Source organism: Amborella trichopoda, chromosome 1 (assembly GCF_054954075.1).
Source record: "Amborella trichopoda isolate Santa Cruz 75 chromosome 1, AtrichopodaSantaCruz75HAP2 v2.0, whole genome shotgun sequence".
In the NCBI taxonomy this organism is placed as follows: Eukaryota; Viridiplantae; Streptophyta; class Magnoliopsida; order Amborellales; family Amborellaceae; genus Amborella; species Amborella trichopoda.
In genome coordinates this window covers 53,474,003-53,495,232 of record NC_142336.1, presented here as the reverse complement: position 1 = coordinate 53,495,232, position 21,230 = coordinate 53,474,003, and the positions used below count along the sequence as shown (strand labels likewise).

The 21,230-nt window shown below is 35.5% G+C and overlaps 1 protein-coding gene across 8 annotated transcripts; it reads right to left on the bottom strand.

Moving 5' to 3' along the window:
• Nucleotides 1–4,828: 4,828 nt before the first annotated feature.
• Nucleotides 4,829–19,648, bottom strand: VPS15 (protein kinase family protein / WD-40 repeat family protein). Of its 8 annotated transcripts, none has more exons than XM_011625320.3 (14): nucleotides 19,415–19,648; nucleotides 19,207–19,280; nucleotides 17,167–17,542; nucleotides 16,343–16,417; nucleotides 16,088–16,210; nucleotides 15,856–15,901; nucleotides 15,603–15,763; nucleotides 14,177–14,256; nucleotides 11,485–11,590; nucleotides 11,196–11,372; nucleotides 7,918–11,028; nucleotides 7,110–7,357; nucleotides 5,577–5,679; nucleotides 4,829–5,285 (listed from the first exon to the last, which is right to left on the bottom strand). In XM_011625320.3, the coding sequence occupies exons 3-14, from the start codon at nucleotides 17,362–17,364 to the stop codon at nucleotides 5,109–5,111; spliced, it is 4,605 nt and encodes a 1,534-aa protein (XP_011623622.2). In that variant the 5' UTR covers nucleotides 17,365–17,542; nucleotides 19,207–19,280; nucleotides 19,415–19,648; the 3' UTR covers nucleotides 4,829–5,108. The 8 variants fall into 8 exon arrangements, with proteins under 8 accessions (XP_011623622.2, XP_020523165.2, XP_020523166.2 ...); XM_020667506.2 differs by having other exon boundaries at nucleotides 19,207–19,274; XM_020667507.2 differs by having other exon boundaries at nucleotides 15,856–15,888; nucleotides 19,415–19,574.
• Nucleotides 19,649–21,230: the final 1,582 nt, after the last annotated feature.

Here is a 21,230-nt window from a genome sequence, read left to right as displayed (position 1 = left end):
AAAACTTGAAAATCTTAAAAATTGACAGTCGAAAAATGCGTTACAAGATGCCCTATTTCCAAAACTTGAAATTCATTTTTTTCTCATGTCCATTCATCTTGATGTCGAGATTATCAATTTGATGATATTCGGGTATCAAAACAACTTATTCTAATGAATGTTTTGAAGTAGACTCTAATTGATTGTTTAGAGCCTAGGCTCTATATAAACGTTTGCCTTATTTTTCTTAAAAAATAATAGATTAGAAAAGGAGCCAAATTTAATGTGGAGAGAGCCTGTCAATCGCCTGCTTCCAACCTGTTGGTAATATGCGACAAGATTTTATGCTCTGGAGAGAGCATATCGCCCATAACCTCACCTAAAACCCTATTTGGGAGTATTTTTAGCTACCCAATTTTTGCCTATGTTAATTTCTAAATCTATTGAAGAACCTCAATCACATGGATTTTTGTAGAGTTTTCTCAAACCTTTTTCTTTGATTTTTTAGCTTATCCCTTAATAGTCAAGTAAGATCATCATCATCATTACCATCATTATTTATTATTATGATTTGTATTATTATTAGAAAAAATTATAAAAAAGTTCTTTTTATTTTTAGAATTTAAAAATAGTTCTCGATATTATATATTTTGCACTCAAGTCCCATTTTTCCAAAGCAAATATTATATTTTAATTTTATGCTTTTCTTTATATTAAATTAATATCAAAATTGGGTTGTCCATACATCTCGCTATTATGACCCTATATAAAAATAAAAAATAATTTAATAATAAAAATGATAAAAATACCTTACAAGATTTTGGGGTATTGTGGTAATTTTATTCCTTTCAAATTATTTTTTGTATTTTTTACTAGTACATGATGGAAAGTATGTAAACCCGAAATTTGAGTTTAATAAGAAAATAACAAAAATACCTTACAAAACTTAGGGGTAATTTTAATTTTTTCAAATTATTTTTTGTATTTTTTACTAGTACGTGATGGTGAAAAGTATGTACGCCCAAAATTGAGCTTAATCCTATATCACATCATCTGAGCTTTATCCCAACTATTAGGCGTTGGTTAAATGAATCATATTCCATTATTTCATGCTCTCAAGGGCTTTACCCTCTGTCAAAACATAAGTTATTATATATTTTCTCACTGCTTCCATCCATGTCCTTTAGTGCCTTCCCTTTGCTTTTTTAGAACCTCTCACTTGAACCAAAGCACCCTTCTAACCGATGTTGTTTTAGGTTGACGCTTCATATTTTCTCTTATTTTTTCACCTATTGAAGCTACCCCTAAGTTCCCTCAAATGTATTCATTATGAATTCTATCCTTCATTGACTTGTCAATCGGTCCTCTCAACATCATCATCTAAGCTATATTCATTTTATGAATATGTTATTTATTGACTGCCCAAATTACCGTCCCATAAAACATGACTAGTCTTATAGACGTCCTGTAGAATTTCCCCTATTAGTTTCATTGGTATATGACAATCATATAAGACTCTAGAACACAGCTCCACTTCGTCCACCTGGACCTAATTCTATGATCAACGTCTTTCTCAATATCTTCTTTCTCATAGATTATTGACACAAGATAACGAAATTACATTTCAAGAGCTTCTTGGCTATCGATCTTAATTATTCCTCGTTTCTTCTATTATTACTAAACTTACATTCTATATTATTCTATCTTAGTCTAACCAATTTTTAATCGTTAGATTCTAAAGCATCCCTCAATCCTAACTTTTTGTTTAGAGCAATGATCTAATGCAACAGTTGTATTATAGTATAATGCAACGACATTTTTAGAAAACCATGTTTGTGGTATTTGTATGACCCAAAATTTTGCGCAAACACACATGGTCAAATGAGTCCCCTCCAAAAATGAATCTAGACCATTCATTTTGTGAATTTCAAGATCTTAGCCTTTATAAACTCAAAATCATTTTTTTCCTTTTAACATTGTTCATCTAATGATAATAAAGCCATCCAAAAAAATTAGAAATGAAAAAACCCTACTGAGGCCTAGATATAAGCATCCCACCAAAATGAATAACCTATATTAATTGGGCTAAAAAAATATTTTCTAAGTTGTGTTTTCAAAATTATCTTTTTTGTAATTGTTTATTATAATAAAAAAAAGTGTATATTTCAAAATTTAGATCAAACAAATAGCCATAAGATGGTTTTTTTAAGGTTTTTGTATCATATTACTATACAACGGTTGCATGAAATCATTGCTCGTTTGTTTATGTTGTCTCTAGTTTCACCAGTTTAATCTAATATATATATAAGTAAAACTAAAATACAGTATAGAGCAATGATCCAATGCAACTATCATGGTATAATGCAACGACACTTCTAGAAAACCATGTTTATGGCATTTGAATGACCCCAAATTTTGTACACACACTCTCTTCATCTCAATAATCAATCGCCTCAAAAAAAAAAGTTCAATTGGAACCTTAGATATAGTCAAAATGAGTCCCCTCCAAAAAAAATCTAGACCATTCATTTTGTGAATTTCAAGATCTTAGCCTTTATAAACTCAAAATCATTTTTTTCTTTTTTAACATTGTTCATCTAATGATAATAAATCCATCCAAAAAAAATTAGTAATGAAAAAATCATTCTAAGGCCTAGATCTAAGTATCTCACCAAAATGAACGGCCTATGTTAATTGGGCTAAGAAAATACTTTCTATGTTGTGTTTTCAATTTGTTCTTTTTTTGTGATTATTCATTAGAATGAAAAGAGTGTATATTTCAAAATTTGGATCAAACAAATGGCCATAAGATGGTTTTTTAAGATTGACGCATCATATTACTATACAACGGTTGCATGAAATCATTGCCCTACAGCATATACCCTCAGAAATTAATATGTGCTTCAAATATGAAATAAGTAGAACTATTTTGAAAATTTCATAACTAAAATGTGATACTTGTTGCTGTTAAAACTATAGTTTTTTTTTTTTTTAATGTTAATTTTTTTAATGTGGAATTGTTGTTGTTGTTGTATTACTAGGCAATTTATCGAAATCAACCATACTTTTCGACAATTCAACAGTTTACCCTTTTTCAATTATTCCCCACTCATGGTCAGCTGTATTTTGATGGATATTTTGAAACTAAATCAATGCATATAGATAAATTATAAAAAAGAAGATCTCTTATTTACATTTCGATAAATTTCCCATTATTATTATTAACAAAATGTTATAAATTCAACGACGATTTCATGAGTTCCAATGGCGATAATTGAAGTCTTCAATGTCAAATATTTTTGGTAAGCTGCTCCTTTCAAAATTAAAAATCGTGAAGGTACAAGCTGCGTTATTTATAGGGCACGGGCACTCTTGCGTGAGCAAATGTTGCGCTTCATCCTGCAAGCAAAATATCTAATCGGGAGGAATTTTTTATTTGAGAGTTTGAAAATTTGATTTACTTAGTGAACAATTTTTTCAAAAAAAAAAAAAGAAAAAAGAAAAAAAGGAACCAGATTTACCTCAAGCTATTAAAACATTAGATTTGACATGAAGTTAACATATACCATTTCCTATAAGACCCTCCCCCACTCATGTGTGTAAGACCCCTAAAGATCATCATTAAATTTAACATGGATTTATAGAAACGTTAAATCCCACAACTATGTGATAACTTTTTAAAAATCCGTGCCAACTTTAATAGTAATCTTTTGAGATTGTACATACATAGGTGGGATAAGGTCCTATACGATCATTACTCTTTACTTTTTAATACAAAGAAATCACAATCATTTTAATCACTTACAAATCTCAATTGCATCAATCATTTTAGTCATTTACAAATCTAAAAAAAATTAAAATTCAATTTGCATCCTATATATGATCAAAATGAATCCCTTCCAACAATGAATCTAGACCATCCATTTGGTGAATTTCAAAATCTAAATCTTTGTGAATTCAAAATCAATTTTTTCGTTTTTAATATTATTAATCAAATGATAATAAATCTATCTAAATATTTTGGAAAAAACAAATCCTTCTAAGTCCTAGAGAGAGATGATTTCTCTTAAACAAGATACATATATGGCCAACAACCTATGATTCAAATAAAAAACACAAAACAAAAGAATGGGGAGAAAGAAATCCATCTTTCATTCTCTCCAAAGATTAACATAAACAGCAGCAGAACTAAAACAAAACAAGAAGATGGGAGAAAAACCATATGCAAACAATTTCCTACAATCTCTAGACCAAAACCATGGCCTCTAAACCTGATGTAATGGAGAGAAATCCAAAACCCACTGCTACAGTCCCTTATCTGTCACTCTCCTTCTCCGTCACTCTCCTTCTCCGCTGAATTTAATCCTCTATTACCAATTACCAATCTGTTTAAACCTTAAATGGTATTTAGTGCTAGACTTAGAGACCAATTCACCATAGAGAGAGAAGATGGAGAAGAAGAATTCAGACACCATGAAGAAGGGGAAGGGGGGGGCGGCTCAGGGTGAAGTTGGGAGTAAAGAGAGGGAAAATAACATAAGAAAGAGGGCTAAAGCTGAGCACAAGTGACGGGACAATTTTTTTCATGTGTCCTGTGATCTAGACTCCCAAAGCGTCACCCTCCATGGGGCGAGGGGCCCCGCGATCCTCATTTTTTAAGATGACACGCTCCCGGTGCCTTGAGAAAAACTTCACCAAAGAACTAGGGGAGTGGGTTGGAATTTGGGATGCCACTCATCCCAAGTTCTAGTTGTCAAACATGCCTTAAAGGTCCTAATGAATGCGTAATAAGACACAAGGACCTGTCCTTTAATTCGCGATACTGTAGATATAAAAGCACACAAGGACCTGTCCCTTAATTCGCGATACTGTAGATATAAAAGCAATTGTATGTTCCTAGCTAATTATGGAAATTTCTCCAGACAGTCGGAGAAAAGGTCAAACCACTAATTTTCATCTGAGAATTTCACAAGTCCCACATCATAAATATACAAAGCAAAATTTGCTTTCTTAAATGCATATATACACGATAAAGGACGAGATACTTACATTTTGATCATGTGGACCTTCCTGAATTAATATGTACAATTAATTAACCTTAGTAATGGGTTCATAATCAGTGATGCTTGCTACTTCCAGACCTTGATAGCACCATCTCTACTGCTTGATATCAAGAGCCTCTGGTTTAACTTAACTGAAGCTAGGGAGAGAATGGAGTCTCGATGACACCCGGCTGTATCGGTGGCAGCAGCAGTAAGGAGAGCTTTTGATGTCAACTTGGTCGCAGAAGGGCGCTTGCTCGTCTCCTGTTTTAGTGCAGGATTCCAGATCTATTGTTATTTAATGGATAAGTAAAATCAAGTTCATTGCAACGACTATCATTACCAAAATCTTACTAATAACTTATGCATGAAAGGTCCATAGTTGGTTATTTGTTTACTCGATTGATCATTAATTCGATTTTTTCTCTATTACTACTTTTAAAGCCAAAATGTCAACTGACTTTTACACAGGAAAAAGTAAACTTTCACAGTCAAGAACTTCAACCAATAGGAAGAAAAAATCTGTAAGATTTTTCCAGAACTTCCTTGCATTACCTGCACAACTTGAACACCGAAACTAGATCTCGTGTCATAATATTCATCACAACCTGTGCTCCTACTTGTTGTGGGGCCGCAGACACAGTAACTTCGATCCGGACTGCAGCACAGAAGTACAGTAGTCAGCCCAAGTTACTACCACAGTAACAACTACAAACATCTCTCCTTTTATGAGGATTTCATTCAAAATTTAATTGGGGACTATCATCTTTTTTTTTGACAGCTAATTATTACCATTCTATTTATCATGCTAACTTTATATCATCACATTATATCATTGGATTTAAATGTTTTAACGTTATTTATTAATAACAAAAGATGCAACAGATGAAAGGAGGATGATTAAGGTTTTGACTGTATTTTCCAGAGCTGAAACTGTTCTACAATACAAACTCTTGTTTTACCTCAAGCACGAAATAAGTATTTTCAAGAAATCATAACAAATTCGTGCCATGACTTTCATTTACAAAATACAGAAATTTTATTTTAGGAAAAAGTCTATATAAGGTTGACACCTTAAATTGTAGAATTAAGGTGCTCCTAAAAAATCCATCGGAAATGGCTGTTTTACCATTGGAAAACATCTAATTAATTATCTAGACATTGAAATGTATACGGATATGGAGAAAAATGATCTCAAGTACCAACAATAGTACATCTTGAACCACATTATCTAGAGCATCCATTTTCAAGTGTCTATAGATCTACTAGATTTGAACCATTTATGGAGTTTAAAATTTTATAATTAGAGATGAAGTAGATTCTCGTGATATTTTAAAAAAATTTGACACCAAAATTGCATCATATGCCAAAGTTTAGAGGTCCGTCTTACTTTGATTGTTTAAGGTTGCAACCTTATGCAAACATCACCTTTAATTTTAAGGGAAAAGATCATGTTAGCCCATGGACTAATGGAAAAGTGTAAGCCCAACTACCCAGATTGAATCTAAACCGATATGACGGTCACGATTGCATTTTGTATTTGAATTTTTAGCTTTTTTCTACAAATCCAAATCACATGAAATTTGGGATGTCTACTCTTCTAATCAATGCGTACCTAACAAAAATAGTTAAAACAATATTCATCAAAAATAAATTGATCAAAATACCCCTGAAAGTAATTTCAGGGGTATTTTGGTCTATTTAATTTGTGTGAATTAATTTTTTGATATTTTTATCAAATTTGTCTTGATGAGAAGAGTGGACACTCCAAGTTTCAAGTAATTTGGATTTGTAGACAAAAATTAAAATTAAAATACAAAATGCATTCGTGACCATTAAATCGGCATAGATTCAATTTGCGCCATTGGGCATCAGCTAGCGATCTGACCTTAAACTCTCCCTTATTTTAATATTTAAGAAATACAATAAACACCTGTAGATTCTGAACAAGAAGCACTAGAGCTCCCCAACAAAATCACCTTTAAATGCCTTGCTGATAATATTTAACAAATATATCTACCATTTTCCTGACAAAGAAAGAAATAACAAAAACAAAAAACAAAAAACAAAAAACAAAAAACAACAAACCTGCAATGGTCCCAACGGCGAATCCTGAAGTCAGTCCCACCTGTCAATAAGTCTCCACCCGATAAAGGCAGCAAGGAACGGATCCCAGGAAGACGAGGGGGAGGTTCGTTCAGTTCGTTGACTCTATATTTTGGGTTCACATTGCGTTTGGCGTCAAGTTTAGAAGTGGCCTTGCTAGAAGGCCTGGCCAGAGCCCAAGGGATATCAGCCATTTCGGTGTGGCCTTCGTTGTTTGCCAGCCGAAACACCTTCAAGAGTAGAATAGAAGAAGAGTTTGAACTTTCCGAAATGGGTAGAGATTACAAAAACATTCATTGCTAAGGTGATTTCTTAGGGAATTTTCAAAAAGGTCAAAATTTTCGCAATTCTGGGGAAAATTTCAATGTTTCTGACTGCAGAGAAACTAACCTGCCAAGAATCATGGTTGCAACTTGCAAGATCTCTTTTTTAAGGATTTATTGATGAGGTATATTCTCGAGACAACTTTCAAAACAATAGCTTTATGGGGATACGCTATGGAAACAATACCTAAATCTTAATTTTAAAGAAGAAAAATAAATCGACATCCTCCATCAAAAATTTAAATTTCTATCAACTCTACTATTTTTATAAAATTACGATATTTCTTGCAAATTTATATCCACCCAACTTAGAATGTCAAAAGAAATTTGCAAGGAAAAAGTAAAAATCCGGGAAAGGAAAACCTCATTCCAACAAGGACCTTTCTTTGAAAATCTCATGACATATTTCAAACAATTGAGGCACTTCTAACTATGAACACCGGTAAAAGGATAGTGGGCATACATACCTCGTGGCAGCTCCCATTCTCCGCATTCCAAAGAGCAACCTCATTACAACCAGCCGCAACATACACCAATGGCCTTGCCATACTAGACAATGAAGCACCCGAAGGGAGGATAAGAAGACACATTTTCTCCACAGGACAAGAAATAGGGTATTCCCATGAATTTACAGGTATAAGAAACCTCAAGTCCCACAGAGTAAGTACCCCTCTAGATGAACCCGAAACAAACCAAGTCCCACACGGCCCAGTCACAACTGAAGAGATATGACCTTGTTCAGGAACCGCCTGCAAGGTCCAAGCATTGGAATTATCTCTCAAATCCCATAGATGAACCCCACACCCCCGAGTGCTGTATAATAGCATGGGACCACTACTATGGTCCATGGTGAAATCCAAGAGACTTGAGACAGCCCCTTCACCTGAATTCCTCTTGTCCACATCTGAGATACCCAAATACCTCTCAATACTCCCCGATCCTCGAGACACATAATCAACAGAGAAGACCCGAATGGTACCATCACTTGCTGAAACGGCAACTTGTGGACCACCACGCACCATAGTCACACACAAGCCACGACTGCCATCTAGTGGGTAAGTGAGCCTCGACCTAAAGGAGATATCCTTTTCGAGCTTTCGTGTATCCCATACCTTTACAGTCGAATCATCTGATGCACTCACAAAGAAGCTATGATCACTCGATACAGCAATATCATTAACAGCCAAGTGATGCTCTTGGAGATGGGCCACAAGGACGCCACGAGGCCGCCAGATGTCGGCAACCGATTGGGCTCGTGCAAAAGAGGTGGGGCCTATTGCTTCATCTGATAATGCAAGTGACGATGAGCTGGCACCTCTAAGCATGCCTGAAATGCTTATATCTTTGATTTTCCCAGCTAGATGGGAAGCCTGGTCTGCCTCCCTGCCCTCTCCTTCTCTCACCACTTTATAGACTTGTTTGTTGCCGTTGTTGACATTAAAGAATGAGCCCAAAGCATGTTTTGGGGCAGTAGAACTCGCCAAGCTGATGATGGATTTACTCATCATGGATGATGATGAGCCAACTCCTACTGATCCCCATTGAGATGAAGTGGTTGTGGGCCCCACATCGGGCCTCTTGTCGACAAAAAAGGAATACAGAGGTATCCCCTCAGAAGGCCCATCACAGAGGACACTGTTCCCTCCACTAATATGAGGAGCACTCAAGCCTGAGAACTGCAAATTTTCAGAGTTTACAGGATTCTCTATGGTGTGGGCCGCACTTTTTGAGGTGTTGTGCATGTAACTTTTTGAGGTGTTGTCAATTTCATGTCGTGTTGTAGTAAGAAAAGACCGGTTCCCTGGTTGGTCTGGTTGCTTACCCACCCAGCTTCTCAACGCACTTGGATCTTCATCTCTCTTAGGATAGGAAGCTGAATGGTACCAAATCTTCCTTTGCCGATCAAGCATGTCAGGATTTCTAGAATTTTCTATAACCTGTTGAAATACCCGTTTAGAGACCAGAGGCGTTAGACATGATGACAAAGAAGCTTCTGAAGACAATGATGAGGGATCTCTTCGGAGGAAAGGGCGCAACAGAGGAGGGAGATAAACATAAGAGTCCACTTCTTCAAGACACTCACTACATGCTGCAACAAAACTAATGGCCGACCTTCTAACCCACTCGCTTGGATAACATAAAAGTGGGGAAGCCCTCTCAATCATTTCAAGAAGAATTCTCTTTCTCAAAAATCTCCTCCTGCAAAGTAATGCCAAGCATTGCAATGCATTAACAATCACAGCTTCAAACCCATCACTCAAAGCCTGCTCGATATAAGGAAGAAGATATTCCTCAACACTTCTTTGACCCACAAAGAAGCACACAAACACAATCTGCTCATAGAAAACCGCCCTTAACTGTTCATCGCGATCATTGAGGAATGCAGGGAGAATTGGTAAAAGTAAGTCATTACTTTGCCTTTGACCAAAAAAGCAACAAAGCCAGCCAATGCCCTGCAAGAGTGCTCTTCGAATGTTTGGGGTTTGCTTTGGTCCCATGACTAGCTCTTGAACAACTTCTGCTATAGTCTTCCTCAATTGTCCAAGTTGTGCATCACTTCTCTTATCTTTCATATGTTCAGATGACTCGATCATTGCAGGAGCAGAAGCCTTTCGAGGAGAACTTAGCTTATCTAGCACCCCTGCCTCACCCAACTTTTGAGAATGCATTAGATACCTATAACTAGTTATGGCAATCTGGGATATATTGCTGGCATAACAAATTCGAACACTTTCCTCCGGATCATCAGGAAGCATTGAGAGCATAGGTAGAATATACTCTGGAAAAATCTTTGCGTCACTAGGAGGAAAATCACGGACTAAAGGCAAGATATCACACAAAGTTTGGAGAGCAGCACACCGAACAATAGCTGCTGGGTCTGAGAGCATTGCTATGACAAATGGCAGCACATGCTGCAATCGATCTTCATCATCAATATATATTTGAGAAGACTTTAAAAGAATAACAGCTGCCCGTCTCAATTGTGGCAGTTTAACACTCCGGAGACATGAACAAAGCAATGAAGCAATCAGTACCATGACATCACAGCCCACCCCATTTTGATTGTCGGACAAAGATGGCACACAAAGAGTATCAGACTCACTATCATATTGGGTCATCAGAGAAGCTAGGTTACTCTCAACCTTCTTCCCAAAAGCAGGGAATGCATTCTTCTTAACAGAATCATTGGCAATGGTAGGATGGAGCTTAATTGATGAATGCTTGCTATTTTGTTCTGCTTTTTGTAAAGATGGGTTGTTCTTTTTTGTATCAGAACCAGAGGCAGAAACTGGTACCTTTTGAAATGTTGGTTTGGCATAAGAATGATGACTAGTTTTTTCTATATCTCGAAAAAGGGCAGTGACATCACCAACCAACTGAATCTTAGAATTTCCAAAGTTTATTTGCCCTGCTTCGTCATTCTTGCTTGAGTTACCATCTAAACAAACCAGTTTCTGATCTTGATTTTCATTCTTTGGATCCGCGGATTTGAATGATTCAGAAAGTACCTCCCCACTGGGCAAACTGTGCATCATCTTCTTAAGTATCTCATCATAAAAGCTCTGTGTCACTAAAACCTATGAACAACAGAGAAAGCAAACTTTAGAAGAAGCATGCTATACTTTTTTGAAAGAAAAGAAGCATGCTTTACTTCATGCATAAAGATATTCAAATCTGCACAATAGAATAAACTAGAAAAATAAAGAAAAACAAATTTCCACTGTTGTAAAACACATCTTCTTACCCTCGTATCAGAATCAAGTGGAATCAAGCAGGAGAAAAAATTATGAAGAAGCGGTGAAAAGTAACTAGGGAAGACAGAGGATGCATTGCTCTGCAAGTATGAATCAGCAGAGAGTCGCAATCCTGAATCTAACTGGATCATATGAAGAATCATTTTACGAATTCCAGAGTCTGATATCTGCACTCAGAAAAGATGTGTCATTAATAAATACATAAGCAATGACCATGAAAGAAAAACATACAAATATATGACAATAAATTTAAGGAATGAAAAATTTGCAACGAAAAACCTTTTCCAGGTATGGGGCTGGGTCATATTGTCCTCTCCGATAGGCAAGTAGCTGGGATAACTCAAACAGTGGCTGACCTTCAAGGAAAAGCTCAGCAATCACACATCTACAGCAAGGAGGTGATTGTAAGTCCCTTTTCTTTTTCTTTCTAATCCAAAAGAATAACAGTTCTCTCATTTTTTATAATGTCAATGATTCTATCATCATCAGTTGACTAAGTGAAGTTTCTTTAAATAATTTTCTTCAGAATAATTGAAGCAGTCAGATGATTCAAATGGCCACAAAGGTTCAAAAGTACGACCAGACAAGAACCATAATATATACAAAGACAAGACAATGACCAAAATGATGATTTTCAAGCCCACTAACAATGTAACTATACTTTTAATATAGTCGCACAGAATGTTCGCATATAAACAATGAAATCCTACTTTAAATAGTATGTGTAGTCCTAGACTATATACACTCTTTAATGTAGGAAGCAAGAACGCAAAAAGCTTGGGATCGAGATCTTAAGAGGTTAGAATCAAGATCTCTACAAGTTTAAGATCATTTAGGGATCTCAAAACCTACCATATGTATAGTACGGACAACGGTCCCAACCATAGGGTCAGCCAAATTTGCAGCTTTTTATCCAAAAGCATTAAACTATTCATTTATTTTGTTTAGATAACCTCCAACAGGGGAGGCCTACTCCTTGTGCTCTAGATCTCCTCACTTTAGTACTTTTGGAGGTTGTAGATTTTTAAATGAATGGTAATATCCTAAAAGATTTTCTTGTCAATATTTATTTCTTCCTTTTTTGGCTGAAGCCAGTGATTAAATATGCCAACATAAAGATAAAGTTACATATGAACAATACTAATAGAGCTGTCTGGGAGAATACGCTAAGGTGAAGACGACTAAATTCCAGGTTCGCACCTCGTCCCAAGGTTTTCAAAGTCATGAAGTACAGTTTGAAATATGTTGGATAAGAAAGGAAGCCATAGAAACATATTAAACAAGAAAGTCTAAGGACGGACTTTGTTGACTCTAGTGGAGATGAAATTGATCAGAGTATTCAGGTGCAGAAAGTAAGCCAATAAAAACAAGGCCCAAGTGTTAGGAGTACTAAACGCTCTCAATGATGGCCCTGCTACATATGGGATGCAGCAACTAGCAGTTCCAGATACTAGATCTTTACTTGATGTAAGACTTTAAAGGCCATCCAAGCTCACCACAAATGGACATAGCTGAGCCTGACAAACTACACAAGTAAGGCTTAAGAGTCTGTTGCTTCGTAAATGTCCTGTGTTAACGAATTACCAAAGGTAAAAACCTCTTGAACCAGAAAAATTGATGACATACGCATAGAGCTCACATGCAGGTTCCAAATTTACTTTCTAGAAGAAAAGGACCATCAAATACCTAGCATTTGAAAATTTAAGGTTTTAAAGTTGGGATTTGAGGCTCCATAATTTTGACAAAGAATAGGGCTCCAACTGATGAATCAAAATCAAAATACTATACAATACATATTACAAAAACAATAGTTTACCAACAATCAAAAAGTTCTAAGGTTGAAAAGGAGACCCTGATTTCAATCTTGAATATATTGAAAAAATCATAAGGAAACCCAGACTTTGATGCAAGTACTTCGGCTTTCAAGGGCTTTGGAGTAAGCATGACAGAGATTTTGATACCCAGACAAGTTATAGATGAATAATGAGAAGATACATCCCTCAGGAAACAAAATGCACAAAATATCCCATCCAAGGTTTATACAAATACAAACATAAAAAGTAGTGAGGATACCTCAGGTTACACAATTATTTTTAAAATAAATGCATAAAATACTCCAAATAATGGGCACCCCTCAACCCCCTAAATGCAGTTTCGGCATACTTTACTCAATGTTCATCATGCATTACAAAATCCAATGTTTATAACACCAAAGACCCTAAAAGTTGTTTCACCAGATCTACCCCCCTCGATACTTCATAACCCTATGTTAGGAAACAGAACACCTAACATTGAAGCAACCCACCCAACAGCTAGAGCATTAGTCAATATAACAACAGAAGGACAACAAATTGAAATCTTCGAGTGAATTATTTATGCACCAAGTTTGATCTATATTTTTGTCAATAGCTAAAGATATTTCCCCAAAAAAAAAGAAAAGAAAGAAATTTAGATTGTAATCATTAGATGGTCCTCATGGCCCGATCAATTAGTATGAGAGAAGAGTGACCCACCATCAAGGTCATGGAATGTTTTGGGGGCTCCCACACTCTCTCAATCAATGTTAGAAGGAGATGACCCCCATGACAAGGACTACAATATATACTTAACTACAGAAAATTAGTCAGCAAAATTTTCATCTCACCTAGCACTTATGAACTACTTTGTCCAAGTAAAGGAAAGGCATGCTTATCTTTTGCTAACTGAATTTCATGTTTATGGAAGGTTCACTACAATCTGATTTCATAAGCTTCGCAAAAATGTTTTAAAGGTCAAAGAAAGAAATTTAAAAACAGAGATGCTTGCAAGGTTTTCCAATCTAAACAGGCAATAATTAATGAAATTGAACATCAAGCTCTTTCATAGAAAAGGAGCAATAAACTTCAGAGAGAAGAATAAATTTGACCTAAAATTGCCACAAAATTAGTACATGGACAGAATCTTCTGAAAGGAACAATGTGTCAATACTCACCCCAAAGAAAAGATGTCCATAGAAGGCCTTAAAGGTGCATCTGGAGTAACATGCATCTCGCCTCCATGTTCATAGAACCTCTAAGAGAGAAGCAACTTTCAGTTAGATTATCACTGATATCATGAAGTTTACCTTTTCAAGATTTAAACAATGGCCGCTTCAAGAAAAAAATGAGCTTTGAATAATTTGGGGATTTCAAGAATTTCAACACCTCAGAATCATACAAAGGATGAGAAATGACAATAAATGCCACTAACTAATCAAATAGAACAGCATAAACTTTTCATGTATAAGGAGAACCTTCAAGTTCTTAGTGAACCATAATTACATAATGTCACTAGCAGCCAAATCAATGCAAGTAGTACGTCGCTATCCAACATGACCAGTCTCAATGCAGTTTATAATATTTTACACAGGTCACGAATTTGTTGACACATGCGTCAAATACAATTTATGCTTTCCTTATCTCTTCTTTCTTTCTGTGTTTTAATTTATATGATCCCTTCCTGTTCTGTTCTACCGCATTCTGCCCATTGTCCCAACTTCTATAGTTCTTCGGTAAATTTAATATTCAGTCTCCCATCCGATGCTATGGGACAACTGTAATGCAGTCAAACAGAAAGCCTCTGAAAGTGATCGAATTTGCTCATGTCCCCATGAAAAGGGACTCAGAACTGAGGTTCTTCTCCCATGAAAATAGAAATCTTACCATACATTCATACTTTGATAATAACTACATGTATAAGGAGAACCTCATACATTTGTAGAACATAATGAATGTGGTGGATCCTTGAAATATTTCTTCAAAAATGTCTACCGCAAAACAACTGATACTTACATTTTCAAGGCAGTGACTATCTTTTCAAATTTTGATTGTTACATACATTGGACTAAATAACTTATTCTATTTTTCCAGAGGGCATTGTCTAATTTAAAATCTTAGCACAAACTGCTAAACGCAATGGAATTCAGCTCATACTTAAGCGCAGGTGAATGTGTTTAAAAGAAAAAAATTAACACCAAATAAATTGAATTCACGCCTATTACGTCTCAACAATGGACCTGTATAGCTTTTTGCCAAACATATCATAAAACTCAATTTTTAGCTAGTAACTCCAAAGTGTGCAGAAGTCTCAAGTAGCAAACCTGGGCTCATTAAACAATGGAAAAAAAATAGGCAAACAAGTCCATATAGTTCATAGAAAAAATAGTAACACCGGGGTAAGTAAATGTTAACATAATAGTGGAACGAAAAAGTCCACGTGAAAGTATCAGGTTTATGGGGTATGCATCCATGGAATCTTTAAATTTTCAAACATTTTAAAAAGCAAAAGTATGCTATCTAAAAATCAAAGACCTCAATGAGAATGAGGAACCCCTTATTGTACATGATAGCTGATCAAACCAAAGCCACTAACATACCAACCTCTGGTGCAAGATAACAACGTCTCCTTCCCCCAGTGTCAAAGAAAAATGAGAAATCTGATGGATCATCATCTGGGATATAGGTTGGCTTGAAGGATGCAAAGTCAGCAAGGTAGAGCCAGTTCCAAGATGTCACCAAAACATTTTCACACTTAATATCACCTGGTCAAACATGCAATATCTCCAAAAGTCTCAAACGTTTTACAAACCAAACAAAATAATGCAATAGCGCAGCTTGGTTCTTAAATTCTCACCATGACAAACTCCATTGTCGTGGCTCTGCTTCACTGCATAAAGTAGCTGCGAAATCAGAGAGCTCAAATTGGAAATCATATATAGAAAAATTCAAGGAGAAACCTTCTCCTTAGAAAAACTACCAGCTCGCAGCATTGCCAGGAGCAATGACAACATTCATAACAGTAGCGTTTTGACACCCAAAAAAAACGCTCATAAGCAACAGCATATGGCAATTCGAGCAATGTTTACCTGGAAAGCAAGCCATTTCTTCTCTATCAAACTCAGGAACGGTCGAGTGCTAAGGCGATCATGAAGATTACTAAAGAAGTATTGGCGAAGAAGATATGCCGCTTTATCTGTCTCAAGCCAATACTACAAGGAAAAATCAACACACAAAATCAGAGAAACCTTTTCTCTTTTCTTATATAATCATTAAGAGACATCCTTATAGATGAACCTTTTTGTTTGCAAATGAACTCAATAGCAGTGTAGTAGGAAACTCACCTGAAAAGGCCAAACATGTGAGTGCTCAATATTTCGAAATATTTCCCTAATCTCATGAAGTCTTCTTTCATAGTCCTGAAGAATATAAATCACATAAAGCAGAAGCATAAAATTGTTAAAAAATAAAGCATCAAAAACTCTTTTAGCAAGAACTAGATGAGCAATAGAAAATTACGTCTTCCCTATTGTGTTTCGAGCCGTATGAAAAAACTTGCCAAGTCCGACTTGGACTCCGCCGAGTTGATTAGGCTTCAGCATACCTTGCTGGGTCCATCAGGACTCACCAAGTCCAATTAAAAAACAGTTTATAAAATGCAAACCCCTTTTCACCATTTCTCTTCATTCAAGATTCCAATCAACCTGAAATTGTGTGCCTAGGGTCGTTTTCTCATCCTCCATCCATCGAATAGCTCAGATTCGAGGGCAAATAAATAAACAAGTGCTCCATATGATGCTAGACGTGGTAAGAAGCCTTGATTTTATTGTGAAGGCCACAAATCAAAGTATGGGGAAAAAACAATGTTTGAAATTGAACCACAATAAATTTGGAATTAGTAGGATCGAGTTAAATTCCATGGTAACATTCGATAATGCAGAGTAATGTCCATATAGATATCCTTTATATTCTAACTCAAAGGCCACAAACTAAAGCTAAGTTATAGAAGACTTTAAATTCGAGCTACCACAATAGACATCCATTAATTTATCATTACCGAGCATTTTATAAAGAGGAAAAACATCAACAAGATAATTCAATCTAATTACTCCAGTAAAATAACAATAAATGTAACTTGGACAAAACCAGAAGGAATTGAGAAGCAAACCTTGAGATCAAGTGGGTCGCCTCTCTTAAAGTAAACCTTGACAAGAACCAGGCCCTCATCGTGCTTGCACTGAATTGACTTGAAGAACCGACCTCTCCCCAAAACCTCCTTCAAAACCAGGTTATAAGAAGAGGGGAGATCATGAAGGTAATACTCAGAGGCAGACACTTGCGTGGTGCGCGCGATCTTATTCCCCATTGCAGAGCTGCTCCGAATCTCTCTCTAAAACTCTAAGGCCCTGTTTGGTAGCTGAGAAAGTTGTTTTCTTGGAGAATCTCTGGGAAACAGCGAGAGCCTAAACCCTTTTTTGGTAACATGTCTATGAAACCAGGGAAATCGGCTACTAGCAATTTCCCCTGTTAGCTAACCTGGAAATCTAAAAACCACAGATTCAACCGTTATTTACAGAACTCATTGCTTGGAGGTAGAAATTTATCTTTGGATTAACACTTTTTAATTATAAACCATCCATGTCATTACTTGATGGTTGGTTAAGATCATAAGTTGTTAATTTTTTCTCCCTCTCCCCCTCCATCTCCTTTCATTGTCATACTGAATTAATTTTGATGTCTCCACTGCATGTTAATTTTTAGCTTACAAATAGTTTGGTTGGAAGAATGGGCAAAGCTCATATCACTAAAATTTATCATCAGTGGGCTGCCAAGAAAAAATTACATGAAATATCTTTTTTTATGGTTAGAAACAAATATATAAGACATGTTAAGGCAAATAAAAGTGATCTCTAAAGAAATGGAACCAGCATCAGTTATCCTTTTAATACTTGCTCTTTGTTAAGAGAGGCAATTGCATCAACAATTTCAAAATACGAAATGAAGTTTGAGGAAGAATTTAATATTCAAACAGGTACATGGACATGATCCTAGTAACTCAACCCATTAGTAAAAAGATTATGACCAATTAACCAAGGGATCATTCTAGGCCTATTCGCATTTTGTGCTACTGCTTAAGACAAAGGTCGTACAAAGAATGCAAACTAGCAATCGATGGAGCAAGGATGCAATCTAGCATATAAAGGCAATGACTACTGCTTAAGACCAAGGATGCAAACTAGCATATGACATATATAAACACTGTTTCAAAAAGCGGACCGCCTAGGGCCTAGGCGGCCGCCGAGGTAGATATCCCTGGGCACCTGCCTGAACCCACCTAGGCGGCCGCTCAGGGCCTACACGCTACTGAGGGGCAGAAATGCGGGGGTATTTTTGGGTTTTTTTTAGTAGTAAAAGGGTAAAATTGTGGGTTTTAGGTTCATTAGAGAAAGAAAACCCAAAAAAAATTATTTTTCTGGGCGCCCGCCTAGGCGTTGGGCGGCCTGGACCCCCAACCGCCTAGATGCCACCTAAGGCTTTTTGAAACACTGTATATAAAGAATCAGCATATGGAGGCAATAACAGGTCATTCATATCAAGGGATTTAGTTTAGTAACCAGCTAAAAAACACAAAACTTCAATCACAAAGTCCCAATCAATTAGCAGCAAAGTAACTTCTAATCGATTGACACATCCCTTACAGCAACAACACTTGATTTAGATATTATTTCCACACGAAACTTCGAATTCTAATGAAATGACTCCTCGAGATTAAATTGAAGTAAAATGGCATTGCATGGCTAATCAATCACAAAATTGTTACCAATCCAAAAATAGAAAAACAGAAAATCAAAAGAGCAATATATGACTTATAAAGAATCTAGAGTTTAGACATCTCCTATTTATCAGTAATGAACACAATGAGAGGATGCAAGAACAGTAAGCTAAGACCAAACAGGAACGAGACATCCCAAGTACCAGGCCTTTTAAATCCAAAACGAATACTCTGCATATACCTAAAGAAAGTCTTTTAAATCCAATTTTTTCATGCCCTGCGTCGCGGAAGAACTATCTTCTGATTTTAGCAAAACAATCAGAGCATATTTTCTGATATTATGAAAAATTTCAGAGCTCTGAGATGAAAATTGAAAAGCAATTAAGAACAATGAAGATTAATATCAATAATAATTAAGAACAACGAAGAACATACCTTGAAATAGCTTCAAGCTTGAAGAGAAAGGAAAGAACGATAGGAAAGCTGATGGCTTCAGACGAGGGCTATGGCTTGAAGAAAAGAGAAAGTTGTACGGTGAATAACTATTAGAAACCCAAATCTGCATCTTTCCCGTATTTATCCTTCAAAGAGTTAAAGCATGGAGAATATATATGTATGGAAAAAGCTGGGATTAGCTATATACCATCGGAAATGACCTTGTAGAACTTGTGCGATCCCCCACAGCGATCCCCCACAGCCATGTGTGGAGGAGCAAAAACCACCTTTAAATTTGGGATCGATATTTAGGCTAAGTCAAATCCCATATCTCCCGTCCATGTGATAACTTTACTAAAGATACTTATAAAATGATTAATTTTTGGGGTCGGAGAGTCTTATAGGATCATTATTCATATGCTATTATGAGTGCACTTTGTATACAGATGCATCCGCAAGTATAAGAGTAATATATACCTTCAAATTTTATCATGACATATAATTATGATGTAAAATATTCTTAGAATTATCTCAAAATTTATTTTTATATCAATTATAAAATTTTAAATTTTAAAAATGATTAACATCAAGTAGATCTATAAACATATGAAAATCTTGAAATGAATAGTGTAAATAATATGTTGTAAAATACACTATTTCTTATACTTAAAATCTTTTTATTTTTCATAGTCATACATCTCGATGTCGAGATGATCAATCAAAGGGTTTTTCAATATTAAAACTATCTTTTTCGATGGATTTTTGAGAGGGCATATGTAGTTCTACATTATAAGGTAACATCTTTATATAAACTTTTTCCATCTATATTATATACCTAGGAGCTCTTAATTATCCTAAGGAAAAAGTTTATATAGAGTCGAGGCTCTAAACAATCAAATTAGAGCTCGCTTCAAAATTTTCTCAAGAAAAGTCATTTTGATGCTCAAATATCCTCAAATTGATTATCTTGACATCAAGATGCATGGACATGAGAAAAAAAATGGATTTCAAATTTTGAAAATGGTTCATCTTGTAACACATTTTTTGACCATCAATTTTCAAGTTTCCATATATCTGCTTGACCTACACTATTTTGTGAAGCTTTAAATTTTATAATTAAATATAAAAAAATATTTTAAAGCTATATCACAAAGATTTTCAATATTGAAACATTTCTCGACACTATTTGAAGATGCACTTTACTTTGTTTGTGTAGCGCCTCGGCTCTATACAAACCGAACCCTTATCCTAATATCCTAATTATTATTTTACAATAACAAATATATTCCATATCTAGTAGCTCCTTATTATCCTAATTATTATTTTCACAATAATAACTATCACAATGATATCTATGCGTTTGTTCATCTATTTTACTTTTAATTTTTTAATTGTGAGGCCTTAATAATATTAAGAAAAGGAAGCCACTACAATACGTCTATGGGTGAAAATGAATAGTATTTTCACCTATAGGCTCGACGTCGTTCGATTTTTTTGGATGGCATGGATAAAAGACCGCAACAGACCTCTGTTGCGGTACCACAACGGATGTAGTAGGCTCGTTGCGGTCAAAAAACATGTGGAAACCATCGCGGACCACACACTGTCTGTTGCGGCTTCGTTCAATAAACCGCCACAAACATAGCATGTCCATTGCGGGGCAAAACACAATTAAAAATCGCCTATAGGCGTTTTTTAGAGTTTTCCTTAAGAAATTTTTTAATAATATTAAGAAAATAATTTGATACTGCAGCCTTATTAAAATAAGAAAGCCTCACCTCAAGAACTTATCGAAAATTGCAATTCTAGCTTTAGAAAACTATTAATTTTATCAACTCGGCCTTGACCATTATGGCTATGAAAAAAAATCAGATTTGAAGTCTTAAAAATAATGTAAAATGTAACACATTCTCGACCATCTATTTTGCCCTAAGAGTAAGTATTAACTAGTTTGTAAGATCTATACCGTTATTTTGAGCTTTAAATTTTATAATTGATGTTCGAAATTGATTTTGGAGTCATTA